Source organism: Leptonychotes weddellii, chromosome 6 (genome assembly GCF_054177405.1).
Source record: "Leptonychotes weddellii isolate Sample4059 chromosome 6, ASM5417740v2, whole genome shotgun sequence".
Taxonomy (NCBI): Eukaryota; Metazoa; Chordata; class Mammalia; order Carnivora; family Phocidae; genus Leptonychotes; species Leptonychotes weddellii.
The window spans coordinates 88,860,302-88,879,890 of record NC_138374.1 but is presented as its reverse complement, the minus strand read 5'-3'; the positions used below and the strand labels follow the sequence as shown (position 1 = coordinate 88,879,890).

At 36.8% G+C, this 19,589-nt stretch overlaps 1 protein-coding gene across 1 annotated transcript in view; it reads right to left on the bottom strand.

Annotated features, from left to right (window-relative positions):
- Positions 1 to 19,589, bottom strand: part of MROH9 (maestro heat like repeat family member 9) — a 163,219-nt gene that overhangs the window by 47,713 nt on the left and 95,917 nt on the right. The window contains exons 5-7 of the mRNA XM_081823183.1: positions 15,168 to 15,303; positions 14,496 to 14,582; positions 12,468 to 12,572 (exon numbers count right to left, since the gene is read on the bottom strand). Coding sequence (XP_081679309.1) covers positions 12,468 to 12,572; positions 14,496 to 14,582; positions 15,168 to 15,303 — 328 coding nt within the window. The remainder of the gene's footprint in view (positions 1 to 12,467; positions 12,573 to 14,495; positions 14,583 to 15,167; positions 15,304 to 19,589) is intronic.

The window sequence follows — 19,589 nt, the reverse complement described above, 5'->3', positions numbered from 1 at the left end:
CTCCATACTGTTTTCCAGAGTGGCTGCACCAGCTTGCATTCCCACCAACAGTGTAGGAGGGTTCCCCTTTCTCCGCATCCCCGCCAACATCTGTCGTTTCCTGACTTGTTAATTTTAGCCATTCTGACTGGGCACACAGAGTTATTCTTAAAGAAGAGTGGGAAGCAACCTGGGTCATGGGCCAAAGGCATGTGAACAAGGATGCTGGGAGTGATAGTCTCAGTAGAAGAAGGGGAGATAATCTTTTGCTTCTGTGGATGTTCTCTGATTCTTTCTGCCCATACTTTTTTGTAAGCCTGGGCTTGGAATCCCTCTATTCTAGGAGTCCTATGACTTAGGAGAATCTAGAAGCAGACAGTATGGGATGCCTCTACTCTAGGATCTAGGGAGACATGTTTTTTTCCTTGGACGTTCTTTTCTTTGGAGTTACATTCCAACTTTCTTTTTCCATCTAAGGGCAAGATTTTAGAATCACCAGAGTGAAGAGTTGTGTTTTTGTATTGGGCATGATGGAAGAGTACTTCTCTCAGTTTAGTTCACAGACAGTGGGAACAATTTTTAGTGGTTTACCCCTACAGTCTTATTGTATTATAACTTTTGCCTCAAATGGCCTTTCTTGATTACCCCTTCTCAAGAACTTGTGGATGTATAATTCTTACCAGGTGTTTTTGTAAATGAAGCTATCAGTGGTCTGTCTATTCTGTTTGCTAGATCAGGTCTGTCTAGGTGTTGTCTCCATTGTAGGTGTGGCCATGTCTAGATTGTATGGCATGTTTGAGGAGGATGGGGAACATGACCTTGGATAAGACAAGATAGGAAGATAGGAAGATAAGACAAGATAGGAAGAAGGCCATATGGACCATGGGGCACACAGATTATGCACTGCACAGCGCCTTCAGAAGTGTGCCAACCACAGCTACACCCTCTCCAACATAAGACTTTGGGAACTTCTAATACAATATGGCCCTGTTTTTATAGAAAATCTATCCAAGTGCTGGAAAGAAAAAAAAAAAACACCTCAAAATCTGAGAAAAGAAGCTTCTCGGTATTAATCCTTTAGCTTAAGTATTTCTACTTGGTTTTCTGACCCTTTCTTACTGGAATCCTTCTTTGAAGATCTGGCCCCTCCAGTTCCTTATCTCAACAATAATGATAGTTTTAGATGCTAAATTCCAGAGGCAACCACTCCTAAGTTTTTTAGCTGCTTCTTCTGGAAATCACCTCTTTATCTCTAAGATGGACTTCCATTTCTGTTCTAATATCAGTTTAGGACATTGCTTATCTCTTTCTGCTGTGATAAATTAGGGTTTAGCTAAATTACATCCTTCCACTTTGCCACAATCCTTTCAATATAGCATATTAACCATTATGTGTATTACTATTTTTAGTCATTCCCTTTTCTATTTTCACAATATAGTAATACTTTTATTTCTTGTTCATAATATATCTTGTTGATCCTCCACTTTATGTAGTAGGTGTTTTGGAGCACTCTTATTTCCCTTCAACTTTCTTCTATCACTTCTACTTCCCTACTTCTTTTGCCTGTACTTTATTTTGCATTTTTTTATTGTGGCAAAAAATATACATAACCTACAATTTATCATTTTAATCATTTTAAAGTACATAACTCGGTGGGCATTAAGTTCATTCACAGTGTTGAACAACAATCACCTCTCTCTAGCTCTAAATCCTTTTTTTTTCCTGAGAGAGAGAGAAAGAGAGAGAGAGAGAGAATGAGCGGAGTGGGGAGGTGCAGAAAGAGAGGGAAAGAGAGAATCTTAAGCAGGCTCTGCATTGAGCTTGGAACCTGACATGGGGCTCAATCTCATGACTCTGAGATCTTGACCTGAGCTGAAACCAAGAGCAGATGCTTAACTGATCAAGCCACCTAGGCGACCCTCTAACTCTAAATATTTTTCATCACCTCAAGTGAAAGCCATGTACCATTAACCAGTCATTCCTTATTCTTCTGTCCTCCCAGTTCCTGGCAACCACAAAGCTGCTTTCTGTCTCTGTGGATTTGCCTACTCTGCTATTTCATATAAATGGAATCATACAACATGTAACTTTTTGTGGCTAGTTTCTTACACTTAGTGTGTTTTTAAGTTTCATTAGTGTTGCATTATATATCTGAATTCATTTATCTTTATGGCTGAGTAATATTCTATTGTATGAATATACCACATTTTATTTGTCCATTCACTTTGCTGATGGACAATTAGGTTGTTTCCACTTCTTGGCTATTGTGAATTATGCCACCATGAACATTCGTGTAGAAGTTTCTGTTTGAACATCTGTTTTAAATTCTTTTGGGCGGGGGCGCCTGGGTGGCTCAGTTGGTTAAGCGACTGCCTTCGGCTCAGGTCATGATCCTGGAGTCCCTGGATCGAGTCCCGCATCGGGCTCCCTGCTCAGCGGGGAGCCTGCTTCTCCCTCTGACCCTCCCCCCTCTCATGCTCTCTCTCTATCTCATTCTCTCTCTCAAATAAATAAATAAAATCTTAAAAAAAAAAATAAATAAATTCTTTTGGGCGTATACCTAAGATTGCTGGGTCATATGTTAATTCTATATTTAACTTGTTGAGGAACCACTGAACTATTCTCTGCACTTTTGTTTTTGCATTGTTAAGTTGATAGCATTTGCATTGTGGGTTTTTTGTGATCGATGTATAGATTGATCCTAAAAGTTGAAAATCAATAATGTGGTCTTATTATTGTGACTAAGTAAAATTGTTCAATGCATAGGTCATGCTCACTTTAATTATATCTTCTTTTGGCATATAAATATGTCTTCTCTACCTTTTTCGAGGCTAAAATCTCACCTGTGCCCTGAGTTGTCTCTTTATTTTTGATAATCACGTTTTTCTCTTTATTTATCTTGGACTGACTCTTGTATTGGGAGAGTTTAATCAAATGTCTGGCAAATCTGGTTATCTAGTCATACTTAAAAATGTAATGCTTCTTGGCGGGGTTTATATATGTGAGCAAGGCTTGTCAAAATGTGGGCTTAGCTTTTGAGTCGTTAGGTGGGGAAGCCGGGGTCATGCTGAAATATATGGAAACAACATAATCAAGACAATTTTCTCAGGGATTTTTTAAACATTTTGAGAAAAAGTCCTCAAATTTTACCTGTCAATGGACTATGTCCCTGTGGAATATAGTGTGTGCATCAAGGGGGATAGAAGGCAGTATGGATTCTTCTATATAAACTTTTGGTGAATCCTTTCAGTTAATGCATATATTTTTGGCCTTCCTTTGCCTCTCATTCTTTATCATTACTGGGCTTCCATAGCTCCCACTTCTCCAAGGTTGCACAGGGCAAACCTCTTCATGAAAACTGTACCTCCTCCTAATGATCATGTGCAACTGCCTTTCAGCTTCCTGTGCTAGGCTTTGTCAGTTACCATTTTCTGTCTTATCTATCATCCAGAAGTTTATTGACAGCACTATCCCATTGAAAATTTTTATGAATTTCACAAATGTCATTACTACCATTTTGTGAGGACTTTAAAGGGAGAGGAGAGAAAGGCATGTAGACAATCGGTCAGCTTTGATTGGAAATCCTTCACGCATCTTTTATTTATTTATTTTTTAATTTTAATTACAGTTAGAGATACAGTATTATATTAGTTTCAGGTGTACAATACAGTGACTCAACAATTCCATACATTACCTGGTGCTCATCATGACATCCTCTCAATCCCCATCACCTATTTAACCCATGCCCCTACCTGTCTCCCCTCTGGTAACCATCAGTTTAATTCTCCATAGTTAAGAATCTGTTTCTTGGTTTGTCTCTCTCTCTCTCTTTTCTCCTTTGCTCATCTGCTTTGTTTCTTAAATTCCATATATGAGTGAAGTCCTATGGTATTTGTCCTTCTCTGTCTTATTCTGCTTAGCATTGTACTCTCTAGCTCCATCCTTGTTGTTGAAAATGACAAGATTCATTCCTTTTTATGGCTGAGTAATATTCCATATATATTCCATATATATAATATGTATATATATATTCCATATATATAATATGTATATATATGTCACATCTCCTTTATCCATTTATCAGTTGATGAACACTTGGGCTGTTTCCATGTCTTGTCTATTGTAAATAATGCTGCTATAAACATAGGGGTGTATGTATCCCTTTGAATTAGTGTTTTTGTATTCCTTGGATAAATACCCAGTAGTGCGATTCCTAGATCATAGGGCAGTTCTATTTTTAACTTTTTGATGAATCTTCATACTGTTTTCCAGAGTGGCCGCACCAGTTTGCATTTCCACTAACAGTGCCAGAAGGTTCTTTTTTCTCCACATGCTTGCCAAAACCTGTTGTTCCTTGTGTTTTTGATTTTAGCCATTCTGACAGGTGGGAGGTGATATCTCATTGTAGTTTTGATTTACAGTTCCTTGATGGTAAGTGATGATCAGTATCTTTTCTTGTGTCTGTTGGCCGTCTGGATGTCTTCTTTGGAGAAATGTCTATTCATGTCTTCTGCCTATATTTTAATCGGATTATTTGTTTTTGGGGGTGTTGAGTTTTATAAGTTCTTTATATATTTTGGATACTAACTCTTTATCAGATATGTCATTTGCAAATATCTTCTCCCATTCAGTAGGTTGTCTTTTAGTTTTGTTGGTTGTTTCCTTCTCTGTGCAGAACATTTTTATTTTGATGTAGTCCCAATAGTTTATTTTTGCTTTTATTTCCCTTGCTTCAGGGGACCTATCTAGAAAAATGTTGCTAAGGCCAATGTCAAAGAAGTTACTGCCTGTGTTCTCTTTTAGGATTTTTGTAGTTTCAGGTTTCACATTTAGATCCTTAATCTATTTTGAGTTTATTATTGTGTATGGTGTAAGAAAGTGGTCATTTTCATTATTTTGCATGTTTTTGTCCAGTTTTCCCAACACCATTTGTTAAAGACACTGTCTTTTCCCATTGGATATTCTTTCCTGCTTTGTCAAAGATTTATTGACCATATAATTGTGGATTTATTTCTGGGTTTTCTATTCTGTTCTATTGATCTATATGTCTATTTTTGTGCCAGTACCATAATGTTTTGATTACTACAGCTTTGTAATATAAATTAAGTCCAGAATTGTGATGTCTCTAGCTTTGCTTTTCTTTTTCAAGATTGTTTGGCTATTTGGGGTCCTTTGTGTTTCCATACAGACTTTAGGGTTATTTGTTCTAGTTCTATGAAAAATGCTGGAGGTATTTTCATAGGGATTGCATGAAATCTATAGACTGCTTTGGGTAGTATAGACAATATTTGTTCTTCCAATCCATGAGCATGGAATGTCTTCCTGTTTCTTTGTGTCATCTTCAACTTCTTTCATCAGTGTTTTTATAGTTTTCAGAGTATAGATCCTTAACCTCCTTGATTTGGTTTATTTCTAGGTATCTTATAATTTTTGGTGCAATTGTAAATGGGATTGTTTTCTTAATTTTTTTCTGATGCTTCATTTTTGGTGTATAGAAATGCAACAGATTTCTGTAGATTGATTTTGTATCCTGTGACTTTACTGAATTTATCAATTCTAACGGCTTTTATTTTTTAAAGATTTTATTTATTTATTTAACAGAGAGAGACATAGCGAGAGCAGGAACACAAGCAGGGGGAGTGGGAGAGGGAGAAGCAGGCTTCCCGCAGAGCGGGAAGCCCGATGTGGGACTCGATCCCAGGACCCTGGGATCATGACCTGAGCCGAAGGCAGACGCTTAACGACTGAGCCACCCAGGTGCCCTCTAACGGCTTTTTGATGGGTTTTTTGGGGGGTTTTCTAGATAGAGTATCATGTCATCTGCAAATAGTGAATGTTTCAGTTGTTCCTCATCAATTTGGATGTCTTTTATTTCTTTTTGTTGTCTGATTGCTGTGGCTAGGACTTCCAGTGCTATGTTGAATAAAAGTGGTGAGAATGGGCATCCTTGTCTTCTTCCTGACCTTAAGAGGAAAGCTCTCAGTTTTCTCTTTTTTCATATTAAGTCTGGCTAGAGGTTTATCAATTTTATTGATTTTTTCAGAGAACCAGCTCCTGGTTTTATTGATCTGTTCTTTTTTTTTTTTTTAAGTTTCTATATTATTTATTTCTGCTCTAATCTTTATTATTTTCTTTCTTCTGCTGGTTTTAGGTTTTGTTTGCTGTTCTTTTTCTAGCTCCTTTAGGTGTCAGGTTAGGTTATTTATTTGAGATTTCTCTTACTTCTTGAAGTAGACCTGTATTGCTCTAAACTTCCCTCTTAGAACTGCTTTTGCTGCATCCCAAAGGTTTTGAACCTTGTGTTTTCATTTTCATTTGTTTCCATGTAATTTTTAAATTTTCTTTTATTTCCTGATTGATCTGTTCATTGTTCAGTTGCATGTTATTTAACTTCCATTTACTTGTGGTCTTTCCAAATTTTTTTTGTGGTCGATTTCTAGTTTCATAATGTTGTGGTCAGAAAAGATAAGTGGTATGACTTTGATCTTTTTGAATTTGTTGAGGCTTTTTTCATGTTTTGGTATGTGATCTATTCTGGAGAATATTCTGTGCACTTGAAAAGAAAGTGTATTCTGCTGTTTCAGGATGGAGTGCTCTGAATACATGTTATCTCCTTCTGGTCTAGTGTGTCATTCAAAACCACTGTTTCTGTATTCATTTTCTGTTTGAATGATTTGTCCATTAATGTAAGTGAGATGGGAAAGTCCCTTATTATTATTGTATTATTGTCAATGAATTCTTTTATGTTTGTAATTAATTGTTTTATGTATTTGGGTGTCTCATGTTGGGTGTGCAAATATTCACAATTGTTATATCTTCCTGTTGGATAGTCCATTTTATTATTATATAGTGCCCTTTGTCTCTTGTTACAATCTCTTTAAAAATTTTTTTAATTTATTTTGCAAGAGAGAAAGAGAAAGAGAGAGTGAGAGAACACGAGCAGGGGGAGGGGCAGAGGGAGTAGCAGACTCCCCGCTGAGCAGGGAGCCCAATGCAGGGCTTGATCCCAGGAAGCTGGGATCATGACTTGAGCCGAAGGCAGATGCTTAACCAACTGAGCCACCCAGGTGCCCTATAATCTGTTTGAAAGTCTAGTTTTCCAATATAAGTTTTGCTACTCTGACTTTCTTTTGATGTCCATTAGCATGATAAATGTTTTTCCATTCCCTTGCTTCCAATCTGCAGGTGGCTTCAGGTCTGGCACGAGTCTCTTGTAGGAAGCATATAGATAGGTCTCATTTTTTTATCCATTCTGTTAGCCTATGTCTTTTGATTGGAGCATTTAGTCTATTTACATTCAAAGTAATTATTGATAAATATGTATTTATTGCCATTTCTTAACCTGTTCTGTGACTGATTCTGAAGATTTTCTCTGATCCTTTCTTGTCTCTCTCTCTATTGTAGTTTGCTGGTTTTCTTTAGTGATATATTTGGATTTTTTCTCTTTATTCTTTGCATGTTTGTTAGTGGTTTTTGATATATGGTTACCATTCGGTTTGTATATAACCTCTTCTGTATATAGCAGTCTATATTAAGTTTATGGTCACTTAAATTTGAATGCATTCTCTTCTCTCCTCCCCATATTTCAGTTATACGTTGTCATATTTTACATCTTTTTATTTTGTGAGTTCCTTGACTGATTTTTTTTTACAGAAATATTCATTTTTACTGCTGTTGTGTTTCCTATCTTTATACTGTCGATTTTGGTCTTTGCTTTCCACTCACAGAGTCCCCTATAGTATTTCTTGTAGGGCTGGTTTAGTGGTCATGAACCCCTTCAGTTTTTGTTTGTCGGAAACTCTTTATCTCTTGTTTTCTGAATAACAGTCTTGCTGGATAGAGTATTCTTGGTTGCACATATATCCCATTCAGCACTTTGAATATATCATGCCACTTTCTTCTGGCCTGCCAAGTTAATGTTGAAAAATCTCCTGCCAGCCTCATGGGTTTTCCCTTGTAACTGACTGATGTTTTTTGTCTTGCTGCTTTAAATTTTTTTCTTTATCAGTATATTTTACCATTTTAATTATAATATGTCTTGGTGCAAGTCTGCTTTTGTTGATTTTTTTGGGGGAATCTCTGTGCCTCCTGGATCTGGATGTCTGTTTCTTTCCCCAAAACTTTTCAGCTATTATTTTTTCAAATAAAATTTCTCCTTGCTTTTTTCTTTTTTCTTCCACTTATGGGACTCCTACAATATGAATGTTATGTTTGATGGAATCACTGAATTCCCTGTCTATTCTTGTTTTGCATAATTCTTTTTTCTCTCTGTTCAGCTTGATTACTTTCTATTACTCTGTCTTCTAGGTCATTGATTTGTTCCTCTGCTTCTCCCAGCCTGCTGTTCATTCATTCCATCAGTCCTGTTTCTGATTTCATTTATTGAGCCCTTTATCTATGACACGCAATTCTTTATCTCTGTGTTAATGGTCTTACTGATGACTTCCACTCTCTTCTCAAGTCCAGCAAGTATCTTTATGATCATTACTTAAAATTCTCTATCCAGAATGTTATTTATGTTTTTCACTTAGATCTGGCTGTGGGCTTGTCCTGTTCTTTTATTTGGAATTAATTCCTCTGTCTTTTTATTTTGTTTAAGTCTCTGTACCTACTTCTTTGTGTTAGAATAGTCAGCTACATCTCTTGTTCTTGAAGATATTGGCCTTATGAAGAATAAGTCCTATAGTGTCCTGCAGTATAGTGTCCCCTCTTCCCCAGGGCTTGTTGCTTCAGGGAGTATCTCCAGTGTGTGCTGTGTGCACTCTGCTGTTGTGTCCTGGCCACTTTATCCTTCAAGCCAGTTGTCTGCAGAGGCTCTCTTTGCCTATTGTGGTCAGTGCTTGGTTCCAGGCCTGAATGTGGCAAGTTTTAACTAGGTGTGCTCCAGTCTGCTTGTGAGATGAGACCTGTCTCCACCACTACCAGAACTGGAACCCTGCAAAACTCCCAGGTCAGGAGATTCAGTGTGGGCAAGGATTTGGGCCATTCTCCTGGGAAAGGGGGCCTGCTGGGCTGGAACTGAGGCAAGTGTGATTGGGAAGGGTGGTTCTACTGGAGCATGGGGTGTCAGGGCTCGGTGTAAGAAAGTTAGGAAGCTAGTATTGGTGCTGTGCTGGTTCCTGCACATGGCTCTGGATTAATTCTGAGGGAAAGGGAGTTCCTTTGTTCTTGGAGGAGTCTCTCCATGAATGCTGCCTCTCTGGGACACACTCAGAGAAGAACAAATAAGTTCACTGTGTGCCCTGAGTGTTCTTCATATCACTGTTTCCACACTGTATGTCCACAGGCTGTTTGTTCTGCCTTCTCTCTACTAGCAGCACCATGTGGCTCTCCCAGAGCCAAGCCTGCTGACCTTTAAAACTCTAGGCTTTAAGCCCCAGTGGTTGCAAGAACTTACGAAATTTGGCCTCTCTTGCTTTCCAAGCCAATTGCTATGGGGAAATCATCTTCCCTGTGTGCTTCCCTCTGTGCTAGTCTATCTCTTGTCCTTCTCCTCAACTGTGGCTCCCTCCCCACCACAGCATTCATGATTCCTTTCTCTCCCAAACTGTGTGTCCACACTTCCTACCATCTTTGGTTTGGACTCTTCTCTACCTTTAGTTGTTCTGCCAGTCTTCAGGTTGATTTCTGGGATACTTAGGATAATTTGTTAATTATCTACTTGTATTCATGAGACAAAGTGAGCCTAGGGTCCTCCTACTCCACTGCCATTGTCCTCCTTAAATTCCACCCATCTTTCAAATGCTGATGTGCCAAAGGAACAAACCCAGAGAAAATCTTTCTGTTAATGATATAAGATGACATGTTTAGCTTACATTTCCTTGCCTGTTTGAAAATTGAATAGTTTAATTGAAGGGACAAATATTCTTTGATTGTAGAAGTTTTTTTCACCATGATAGCACATAGGTCATATAAGGAGAATTACTACATTAAAAAGTATTTTTGATAGAATACAAATGGTAGTCAGGATTGTTCAATAGGACAAGGGCCTCTGAGACCCTGGAAGACAAGGCTAGGGTAATTTATGAAAAAAAAAAAAAAAAAAAAAGGTCTTTACAGTGAATGGACAGCACCTGAGAACAGAATGGATAGTTACATATAATTAGAGAAGGGCAAAACAAATCTTCACTGATTATCTTCAATATGTCAGACATAGAGATACACAGATGAGGGCTGTGGGGAGCTTAGTTTTTAATTTAATAATACATTCAGCTGTTTTATTTCATATATTTGTCCTCTCTTCTCCATTAATTTCATGGACTTAACTATCTTTAGAGGACATTATCATAAAGAGAAAGTTTAAAGTTTTAAGCCTCCTTGACTTTGATGAACTGGTTGATGCTAGCTTAGCTTCCATGTTCTGGAAAATGCTAGTGTGCTTCCACCTGGTGGCACTCAGTGAACATTGCAGAACAAAATAATAGGTTATCCTACTTGGCTTCTCAAACAAATCTCAGTTATGGTAGGAACCCTCATTTTATGAGAGCCTTCTGCCACAGAAGTGGAATTGCACATTTATTTTTTCACAGTTGAGGGGTGGCCTATGTGTAGGGGAGGATGAACTGAGAAGAGGTGATAGAAGATGACAAAACTCCAAAATGTCTTACCTGTTACCTGAGTGGAACTCACTAGAATGAATGAATGGATATATGTATACTGAATGAAAATGCAAAAGCAGATAAAAGCATGTGAATAGAACTTGGTCAGACAGTCACCATCAAATACTTGCTGAGTGCATGAAACATTTATGAACTGTGCAGAAAATAGGCCGGAGTTGTGAACTACACTTAATCTCAAGCCTTGCTAGAAATTTTGTATGATTAGCCTTTCAAACATTTGAATGGATAGCCACCCAGTTTAGAGAACCAGAGAACCAGAAGATTAAAACAAACTGCTCTATCTCTCTTTTGAAATAGACTCAACATGATGCAAAGAACATTATGAACTACCTTTCCTCATGTAAGTAAATTATATTACATCCCAAAGCTGATTTTAAGATTTTATTTATTTGAGAGACAGATAGTGAGAGAGCATGAGCACGAGCAGGGAGAGGGAGAAGCAAGCTCACAGGACCCTGAGATCACGACCTGAGCCGAAGGCAGATGCTTAACTGACTGAGCCACCCAGGCACTCCACCAAAGCTGATTTTAAACAAAATAGTAAGAATTCAGATATGTTCTAAGGTTTATCTAGGCTTTTTGTCTCAATCTGTCTGGAAGCTATTTAATTAAGTAGTAGAAAATGGGTACGTGAAAATGATATCGTGAATGTATGTTTCTGATCCCCTTTATTCTGAACTCCTGAAATGATTCAAACAATCAGATAAGCAATTAGAAGTGTATGTTTAAAAATCACAGTTAAGGATGAGTTGCAAAACGGAGGCTGGATACACAGTATCCATAAGAGAGAGAAATGTTCATAGATAGTAAGGTTTCTTAGAAGGAAGACAATAATGTTATTAAAAATATAGAAAACCTCAGCAAATACTGGCAATTATGAGATGCCAATTTGTTCTCCATCTGAAAGGCAACAATTAGAAAGTCCAATAACTTCCCAGTGTTGGTGGGAGGTGTAGGGAAACAAGCACTCTAATATCCACAGGAATACAAACTGGAGATAATTTTGTAGTGTTAAAAGTATAAACTATTCCTACTCTTTGATCTATTATCTTTGTAAGTATTTCTAAGTACATATGTACTTGAACAAAGATGACTATTTGTATATTGTTGAACTAGAAAAAAAAAACTAAATATACTTGGATGTCCATCTATAAGTAGATTACAATACATTAAAACTATGGGATATATGTTTTGGATAAAAGAATGAGATAACTCTACATATATTGCTATGAAAATATCTGAGGAACATACTGTTCAGTGAAAAAATCAAATTGCAGAATCATGTGTAAATATAATGTGATTTTAATAAAGAAGCGCTAAGTAAAAAACTACGCATCTCAGTGTGTGCATGTCTATGTGGGTGTGTACACGGAAGGCTGTCTGGCAGGATCCATATCACAGCAGCATGCTAGGGAGGAGATTAGGATGGAGAGGATAGTAAAGAAGACTTCTGCTCTATCTCTAGCATGTTTTACAATGAAAAGACTCAGGAATTACTTGTGTAAATTTCAAATACATATATAATGGTTTTAAAAATATTTTAAGAAAAGGAGAAATAAGAAGGAAAGTAGAGATGGAAGGATTAATAAGGTTGCAAATAACATTGATTGTGATCCAGAGAGTCAGCAGAAATTTTGACACATTCATTCTGTTTGTGGAAAGCATAAAAGGTCTTAATCAATTGGTTGAGAGACTGTTCTGATTGACATAAAATCATGTATTATATTGACTCTTTTCTTAATATCCCAGCCTGCCAGCATGCTCATACCAAGCAGGCACTTAGAGTTTTCAAGAGCCAAGACTTGGAAAGCAGCATTATAGAAATGCAGTCTTCAGAAGCAGGTGGCATGATTGTATTCTGTGACTTACATATCCCCTGGCTTTCCTGGATGCAAAGCTTAGCACACTGCTGATGATCACTATAATTCTCTCCTGCAGGTACGAACTATCTTCATTCATCCACACAGCCATGTCCTGTGGAAAACATAAGAATTATCCTAGAGCATGGTGTTTCCATTTCTACAAGTCCCCTCCAACTTCACCAAGTCAAGGGTCCCCATGGACTCCTGATTATTTCACATCTAACCTACATTTATCTCAAAAAGATGACAACAAAGCTAGTTGTATACTACAAGCTATCTACTATACTACTTCATCTACTGTAGTAACTACACTTAGGTTGTATGTTATTTAATTTTATACAATGAATATGTACTAATGATGTGCATTATAAGTCACTTTGTCAGTCATCACAAAAAGTTTAACAGGAGGCTATCATGGGATTGTTAGTTGCTTCTCCTTTTTTTCTTTCAAAGTACATATCCTCTCTCTCCCTCTCTCTCTCATCACAGGATCTGATTTTCAGCGTTAAAAAAGAATTGAAATGTCATCTGATCCTGAAGTGTCATCTTACTCCAGAATTTCCTCTGCAGATTCAGCACTCAGATATTTTCTGGCTCATAGTTGCAGAGAATATTCCCGGAGGCAGCTCAGTTAGAAAGTTCTTGTTAATTTTGATTCAACTCCATCTTGCTGTAACTTCTATTTGTTCTAAATCTTCAGATGTAAGGACATATTTACAAGCTTGGGAAGGGAAGAAGACTGCATATGCCTCACATACCAATCACCACTAACAGATTTCTTAAGGCACTCTGTTGGAGTTCACAGTATTTATGCTAAATCTCCTCCTTTTCACTTGCTCCCATTGTATAAAACTGTTCTGAAATCCATTTCCTAGGGCAGAAGACTCTCTAAATCCCGGGTGGGGTGGGGGGTGGTGTCAGCCTGTGCCTTTTCCAGGAGTGGGCTTTTAGCTCTTTTTGAGAATCAAGTGAGTTTCTAGACATGGAAGGTTTAAGAACAACATGGTTAAGTAACAGGTTTCCAAGTTAGAGTAGCTTCCCCATTTGTTAGCATTACACATATTATTGCTCCTCTCTTTGCTTCCATTTTCTTATCAGCAAAATGGGGGGAAATAACCATCAGAGGGTTATTTTAAGGATTAAATGAGATAACCTATGTATGAAGCATTCCGTTTAGTGCCTGATGTAGAGTAAATACTCAAAAAAACAGTGGTTTATTGGCTGAAAGAGCATGCATAGGGAGATGGTTGTAATAATGGGATAATAATAACTACTTTAAAGGGTTGTGAGGTTAAGTTTTTAAAATGGACAGAAAATATTTGACTCAAATTAGGCACAAATTAACTCTGTATATTTTATTTTCCCTCACATTCCTTCTTGTCTTCAGAGATACTAATTCTGCTTCTTTACTTGAATGTATTTTATGATTTGCACAAACTCATAATGACACTGGTAGAGTAAGTCATTCTGGTTTCCCAGTATTTCCAGACAGGTGCCCCCAGTGATCATAAGACATCCTGAGCAGTCTCCTATCTCTGCCTGGGATGTTAAAAACACAGTGAGGTCTGGATGTAAGTGGGGATTTGGACAGTTGTTAGGCTTTCCTCTGATACCATGGTATCCATGAAGATAGGACACTTTAGCTCCAGAGTTGTTGAGGAGGAAGCAAGCATATAGACACCATCAAAGTATTGTTCCATGGATCTGCAGGTAGTTCAAGCCAATCACCCTCTCTTTTCTGCTAACCTATATTGTATTCACTCTTACACTGCCACATAACATTTGGCTTCTTAAGTGTTTTATTGATGCCATCTTCCCAAAATTGAATTCTTAAAATTATGTCTCTGTAATTCAAAGAAAGGGAAATGATTTCATTTTGGGGATAATTATATGGCTTGGGAGGAAAAGAAAAAAATCAGCCACCAAATACTTGAAGAAGACATAGTATGGGAAAAGGGAAATAATAACTGAAATATAGTGAGCTCTTTAGATTTAAGACAAGAAAACAAAAATGCTTATTTTCCCTTTACTTTACCTTTAAGATTTGCAGTTTATAGAGGTCTCTAGACACTAAGATCAGAAGAGTGTCCTCAAATATGTTTAAAATGTTTTGATATAAATTCTGAAAAACAAAAAAAGTTACACAACCAGCCAGCCAGATAAAATTAGATGTAATTTTACTCAGTGTCTATGGTTTTGTGTCCTGGGGCCCTGCGTTCTCCCCATAATCTGAAGGTAAGAAAGGAGAGAGGCAGCTCTAGAGATGAGACCTCTCTCAGTACCCTGTGCCATGAATTGCACCTCCACCTTATAGGGCAGGTGCACTGGGTAGCTGTGCTGAGGAAATAGCAGAGATGTTGCTCACCTTACTGTAGGGATATTCCTCTCTCCACCTTTCTCTGCTCTTATTTCCTTTCTTACAGCATTTGCCCATAAACTCTTGTCCTTGCTAAAACAATTAACCAAAAATCTCTTCACTCATTTGTTCCTATAACTCCTATACAATCCATTAAATCCCATGACTTGTAGAATTCACAATGAGTCCAGGGGGTATAGATTAATGCTGGAATATACTGTTGTTAATCTATTGTATCTAAAAAGGGTGAATGAGATAACAACAAGGATTATGACCCGTGGAAGGGCATTCTGCAGAACTGTTGTGGCGCATAATAATATCTCATAATAATTAAAGGAAACAAAGACTCACTTCCAGGTCCTCTGGGTCATCTTTACTGTTTCCCATTTCCTTCACTTTCTCAAGAGTTGGTATAGCAAATACAATTTTAAAGGAGGACTCTATTATCTTCAGTTGGGTTTCAAACTGCAGTAAGGGATCTAAAAAGCTGGTAAGAAAAAGGTGTAATTATTAAATAGAGGAGAGAACAAATGTAACTTAAGTTTAGTGGCTTTTTCTTGTGCAAGAGAGAATTTACTATAAAATGAGGCCCAGCTCTCAGCTTTATATAACATGTGGGTTTTAAATATTCTCATAAAAATGACAATGGTGCTTTAAATATACAGGAATGAGTTTCTTTTTCAAAATCATCTGTAATCAGTTATTTAGAAACCAGAATATATTTCTCCATAAACATAATAATGTAAAAAGTGGTTACATTTCCAAGAAAGCCCACAAAGCCATGCTGAGCTTTAGTTGAACTATATTACTGCCACATTTTCTCTAAACTGTGACACTGTGCTTCTTACATTTTAATATTTCTGAAATTATTGGGATGCATCCTCCAATTCTTGGCAAAAGAAACCTGCCCATCAGCAGTTGGAAAGATAAGTTATGACATAGTTATTATTCCTTAGATATGTGTGATGTAGATAACAGTCCTTCTTCATTTTTTTTTAGATGAAAATATTTTCTTATTTTCTGAAAAAATGGTGATATAGATGGTAAGGTAAGAAATTTTATGCTAGACTCAGAATATCTTTTCTCTACTGGACAGGAAAATCAGAGTGTCTAATACCCACTGTTTGAAATGGACTCTCTTAGAATACATTAGATAATTTTCAAATCTAGGGAAGATTAATCTGGCTTATTCATGGCTTTAATGAATTACTAGACTCTGAACAGCTATCTGTCAAGAGTTTCCAGTAGAATTTTCAGGGGAAGGTATTTAACTTTTAGGGATAAATAACTTGGCTTAGGAAAATGCAAAATTAAGATTTTGATGAAATAGAAAATAGTTTCTTTCAATGTACTTTGAAATCATACTGCTAGTCCTAAAAACGCTAAAATGCTCCAAGTCATGAATAAAGATTAGAAAAATAGCATGATCCTCTAAGGCCATGCATAACTGCTAATGGGCAACAGATCTTCAAATTTTGTTATTATTTTATTTATTTATTTATTTATTTATTTATTTATTTATTTATTTTTAAAGATCTTATTTATTTGACAGAGATACAGCGAGAGAGGGAACACAAGCAGGGGGAGCGGGAGAGGGAGAAGCAGGCTTCCCGCGGAGCAGGGACCCCGATGTGGGGCTCGATCCCAGGACACTGAGATCATGACCTGAACCGAAAGCAGATGCTTAACCACTGAGCCACCCAGGCGCCCCTAGATCTTCAAATTTTAAATGTGAGGAAGGTTGAGTGGGAGACACCAGTGATACTAAAGAAAAACACATGCAAATCTATGGGTCAACGTGGACAATTGCCGTTAAGGATACTTTTTTGGATCCACATATAACTTGCTTTCAAAAGAGTAGTTATTAAATTACAGTGTATTTTACAATAAGTGACATCTTAGAATTAAGAATTTCAGTGTAAATGCTTTTTTTATATTCCAGGGTGCACAACCAGGTGATATAGAAAGGAACTTGAGAAGGAAGACTAAGCATTCCTCACTAAATTACTGTATGCTACAGTAAGCAAAAGGCAATACCTATTTTTGCAAGTATAATTTGAAGAATCACAATTGAATAAAACAAAGTAGATGCGTCCTAATAAAAACATGGGGAAATTATATTAAACATGATCACAAATAAATCAGGAGGGACATTTTAATATGATAAAATGTTTAGTTCAAACCAAAGAATATTAAGAGAGATATATACTATCATTTGAAATAATAGAAGGAATAGTTAATAACACATAGAAAAAAGTTAAATTATTAAAAATAATTATTAAAAGGTACAAGGTATTGAATTATTAAAAATACAAGGAGAAATAGAAATTATTAAAGATACAAGGAAAAACAAACACAGTCATAGAAGATTAAGCATTCAATTATCAGCATATGGTAGGTAAAAATTAAAAATTCTGCAAAAGAGATCTTTACTAAAATTAATAAGGAAAAAAATAAAATTAATAAGGAGGTATAAATAAATTATATTAAATGAGGTATCAAGGATTATCTTTTTCAATAATCATGGAGTGCTGACAAATATTTATCATAGTTGTAAAAGGCTTTTTACAAGCTGTAAAAAGTTTCAAAATATAAAAGGATATACATTTGATTCTCAAATCACAGTGAGAAATCTATTTTAAAAATGAGAAAATTCAAAGTACTTAAAAATACTAGAATACTATTAGAATTTTTCTCATTTAAAATAAGGGGCAACTGGGTGGCTCAGTTGGTTAAGCGTCCCACTCTTAGTTTTGGCTCAGGTCAGGATCTTGAGGTTGTGGGATGGAAGCCTGCATTGGGCTTGGTGCTCAATGCAGAGTCTGCTTCAGATTCTCTCTCCCTCCCTCTCATTCACTTTCTCTCAAATAAATAAATAAAATCTTTTTAAAATAAAAAAATAAAATGAGAGAAAAATGACAAACTAAGCATGTAACAAAATTTTAAAGCTACTAAAAATGTAATCCAAAAAATAAAGGGCATAGGCAAAGTGGACAAGTATAAAATGAGAAAGGGGGGAATAATAAGTATAATGATCTTTGCTGGCAAATTTAATAAAGATTTAAAAAACAAAAGAGGAAGCAGAAACTAAATATTAAGAAAGCCTACAGTAGTGGGGCACCTGGGTGGCTCAGTTGTTAAGCGTTTGCCTTTGGCTTAAGTCATGATCCCAGGGTCCTGGGATTGAGCCCCGCATCGGGCTCCCTGCTCGTCAGGAAGCCTGCTTCTCCCTTTCCCACTCCCTCTGCTTTGTGTTCCCTCTCTTGCTGTGTCTCTCTCTGTCAAATAAATAAATAAAATCTTAAAAAAAAAAGAGCCTACAGTAGTCAAAAAAAGAAGTAAGCTATTGTTGTGTTTAATAGAAACAAAACTGATTTATATACTTAAATTTTACAAGTATATATGAAGATATAGCTTGTGTAAAACTTTATGTACCAAATAATACTTGGCCAAAGTACAAAAAGCTATAATAAATTTTTTTAAAAATTAAAGGAAAATTATTATCTGGGGGATTTTTAACACATTTAGGTAGACCAAAAAAAAAAAAAAAAGCTAAAAATATGAAACAGAGGATTCTAATCTAGGGTCTGCCTTTTCATGAACCCTATAAAATAATATACCAACTTTTGTTTCTATGTGTCTGTATTTTGTGGGGAGGGGTAGTCCAAAAGTTTCATCAGATTCCCAAAGGAGAATTAAAATAGGTTAAGAAGCACTGATACTGAGGACTTTAACACCAGGCACTAGGTATTTTACTTGCCCTGCACGCATTATCTCAATACATCTTCATGGCAATACTAAGAGTTAAGTACTATCATTACTTTCAATTTTTAGACAAGGAATCTGAGGCATTGAGAAGTTAAGTAACTTCAAAGTCACAAAATCTGGGAATGGTGGAGCTGATATCAGAAACTTGGTCTGTTTGACATATAGTTTTCCTTTCATTTTATAAAATTTCTTATAGATTTTGTTTGTCATACTTTGGCCAAGTATTATCTGGCACATAAAGTATTAATTTAGTACATAAGGTCTTCATGTGTACCTACTATCTGTCTTTGTATAGCACTATTTTGTAAATTCTAGTCAATTCACCTAGGCAAGATATACACACACATCTCAACACAAAATAGTAAATGAGTTTAAGTTCAGAGGAACCACCAATGAATGGTAATCAGGGATCTGTTTATAACTGGTTATTCAAACAGTTATAATAAAAGACAATCTCTAAAATATTAACTAATTCCAGAGAGGCTGGGAAGTTGACAGAATAGGAGGACCCAAGCTCACCTTGTCCCACAGATACAACTAGATAATACCCACATCAGTGTAAATAATCCAGAAAAGGACTTGAAAACTGGCAAAACAAACTTTACAACTAAAGGTAAAGAGGCATATCTAAGAGGAGAGAAAGGGCGGAGACATGGTGGGGAGCTAAACAGACCACAGGCCATCTGTGGGAGGGAAGGAGCTCGCAGGCACAGAGAGGAGAGAAAAGGACCCTGACACTGGGGAGCCCCCACAGGGAAGACATTTGGCTTGAAAACTAGAAGCACCAAATTTCATGAGTTCTTACAACCAGTGGGACTTAAAGCCTGGAATTTTAAAAATCAGCAGGCTCGGTTCTGGGACAGCCTAGAGGGCGATAGGAAGCAGAGTCTCTGCCCTTAAAGGGATAGCAGAGGAACAGCCCTTGGAGGTGCAGCATAAAAGCAGCAGTTTGAAAAATGCCTGGGGCTTATGGGATAGAGTGTTATTTACTGATCTCAGAGCATG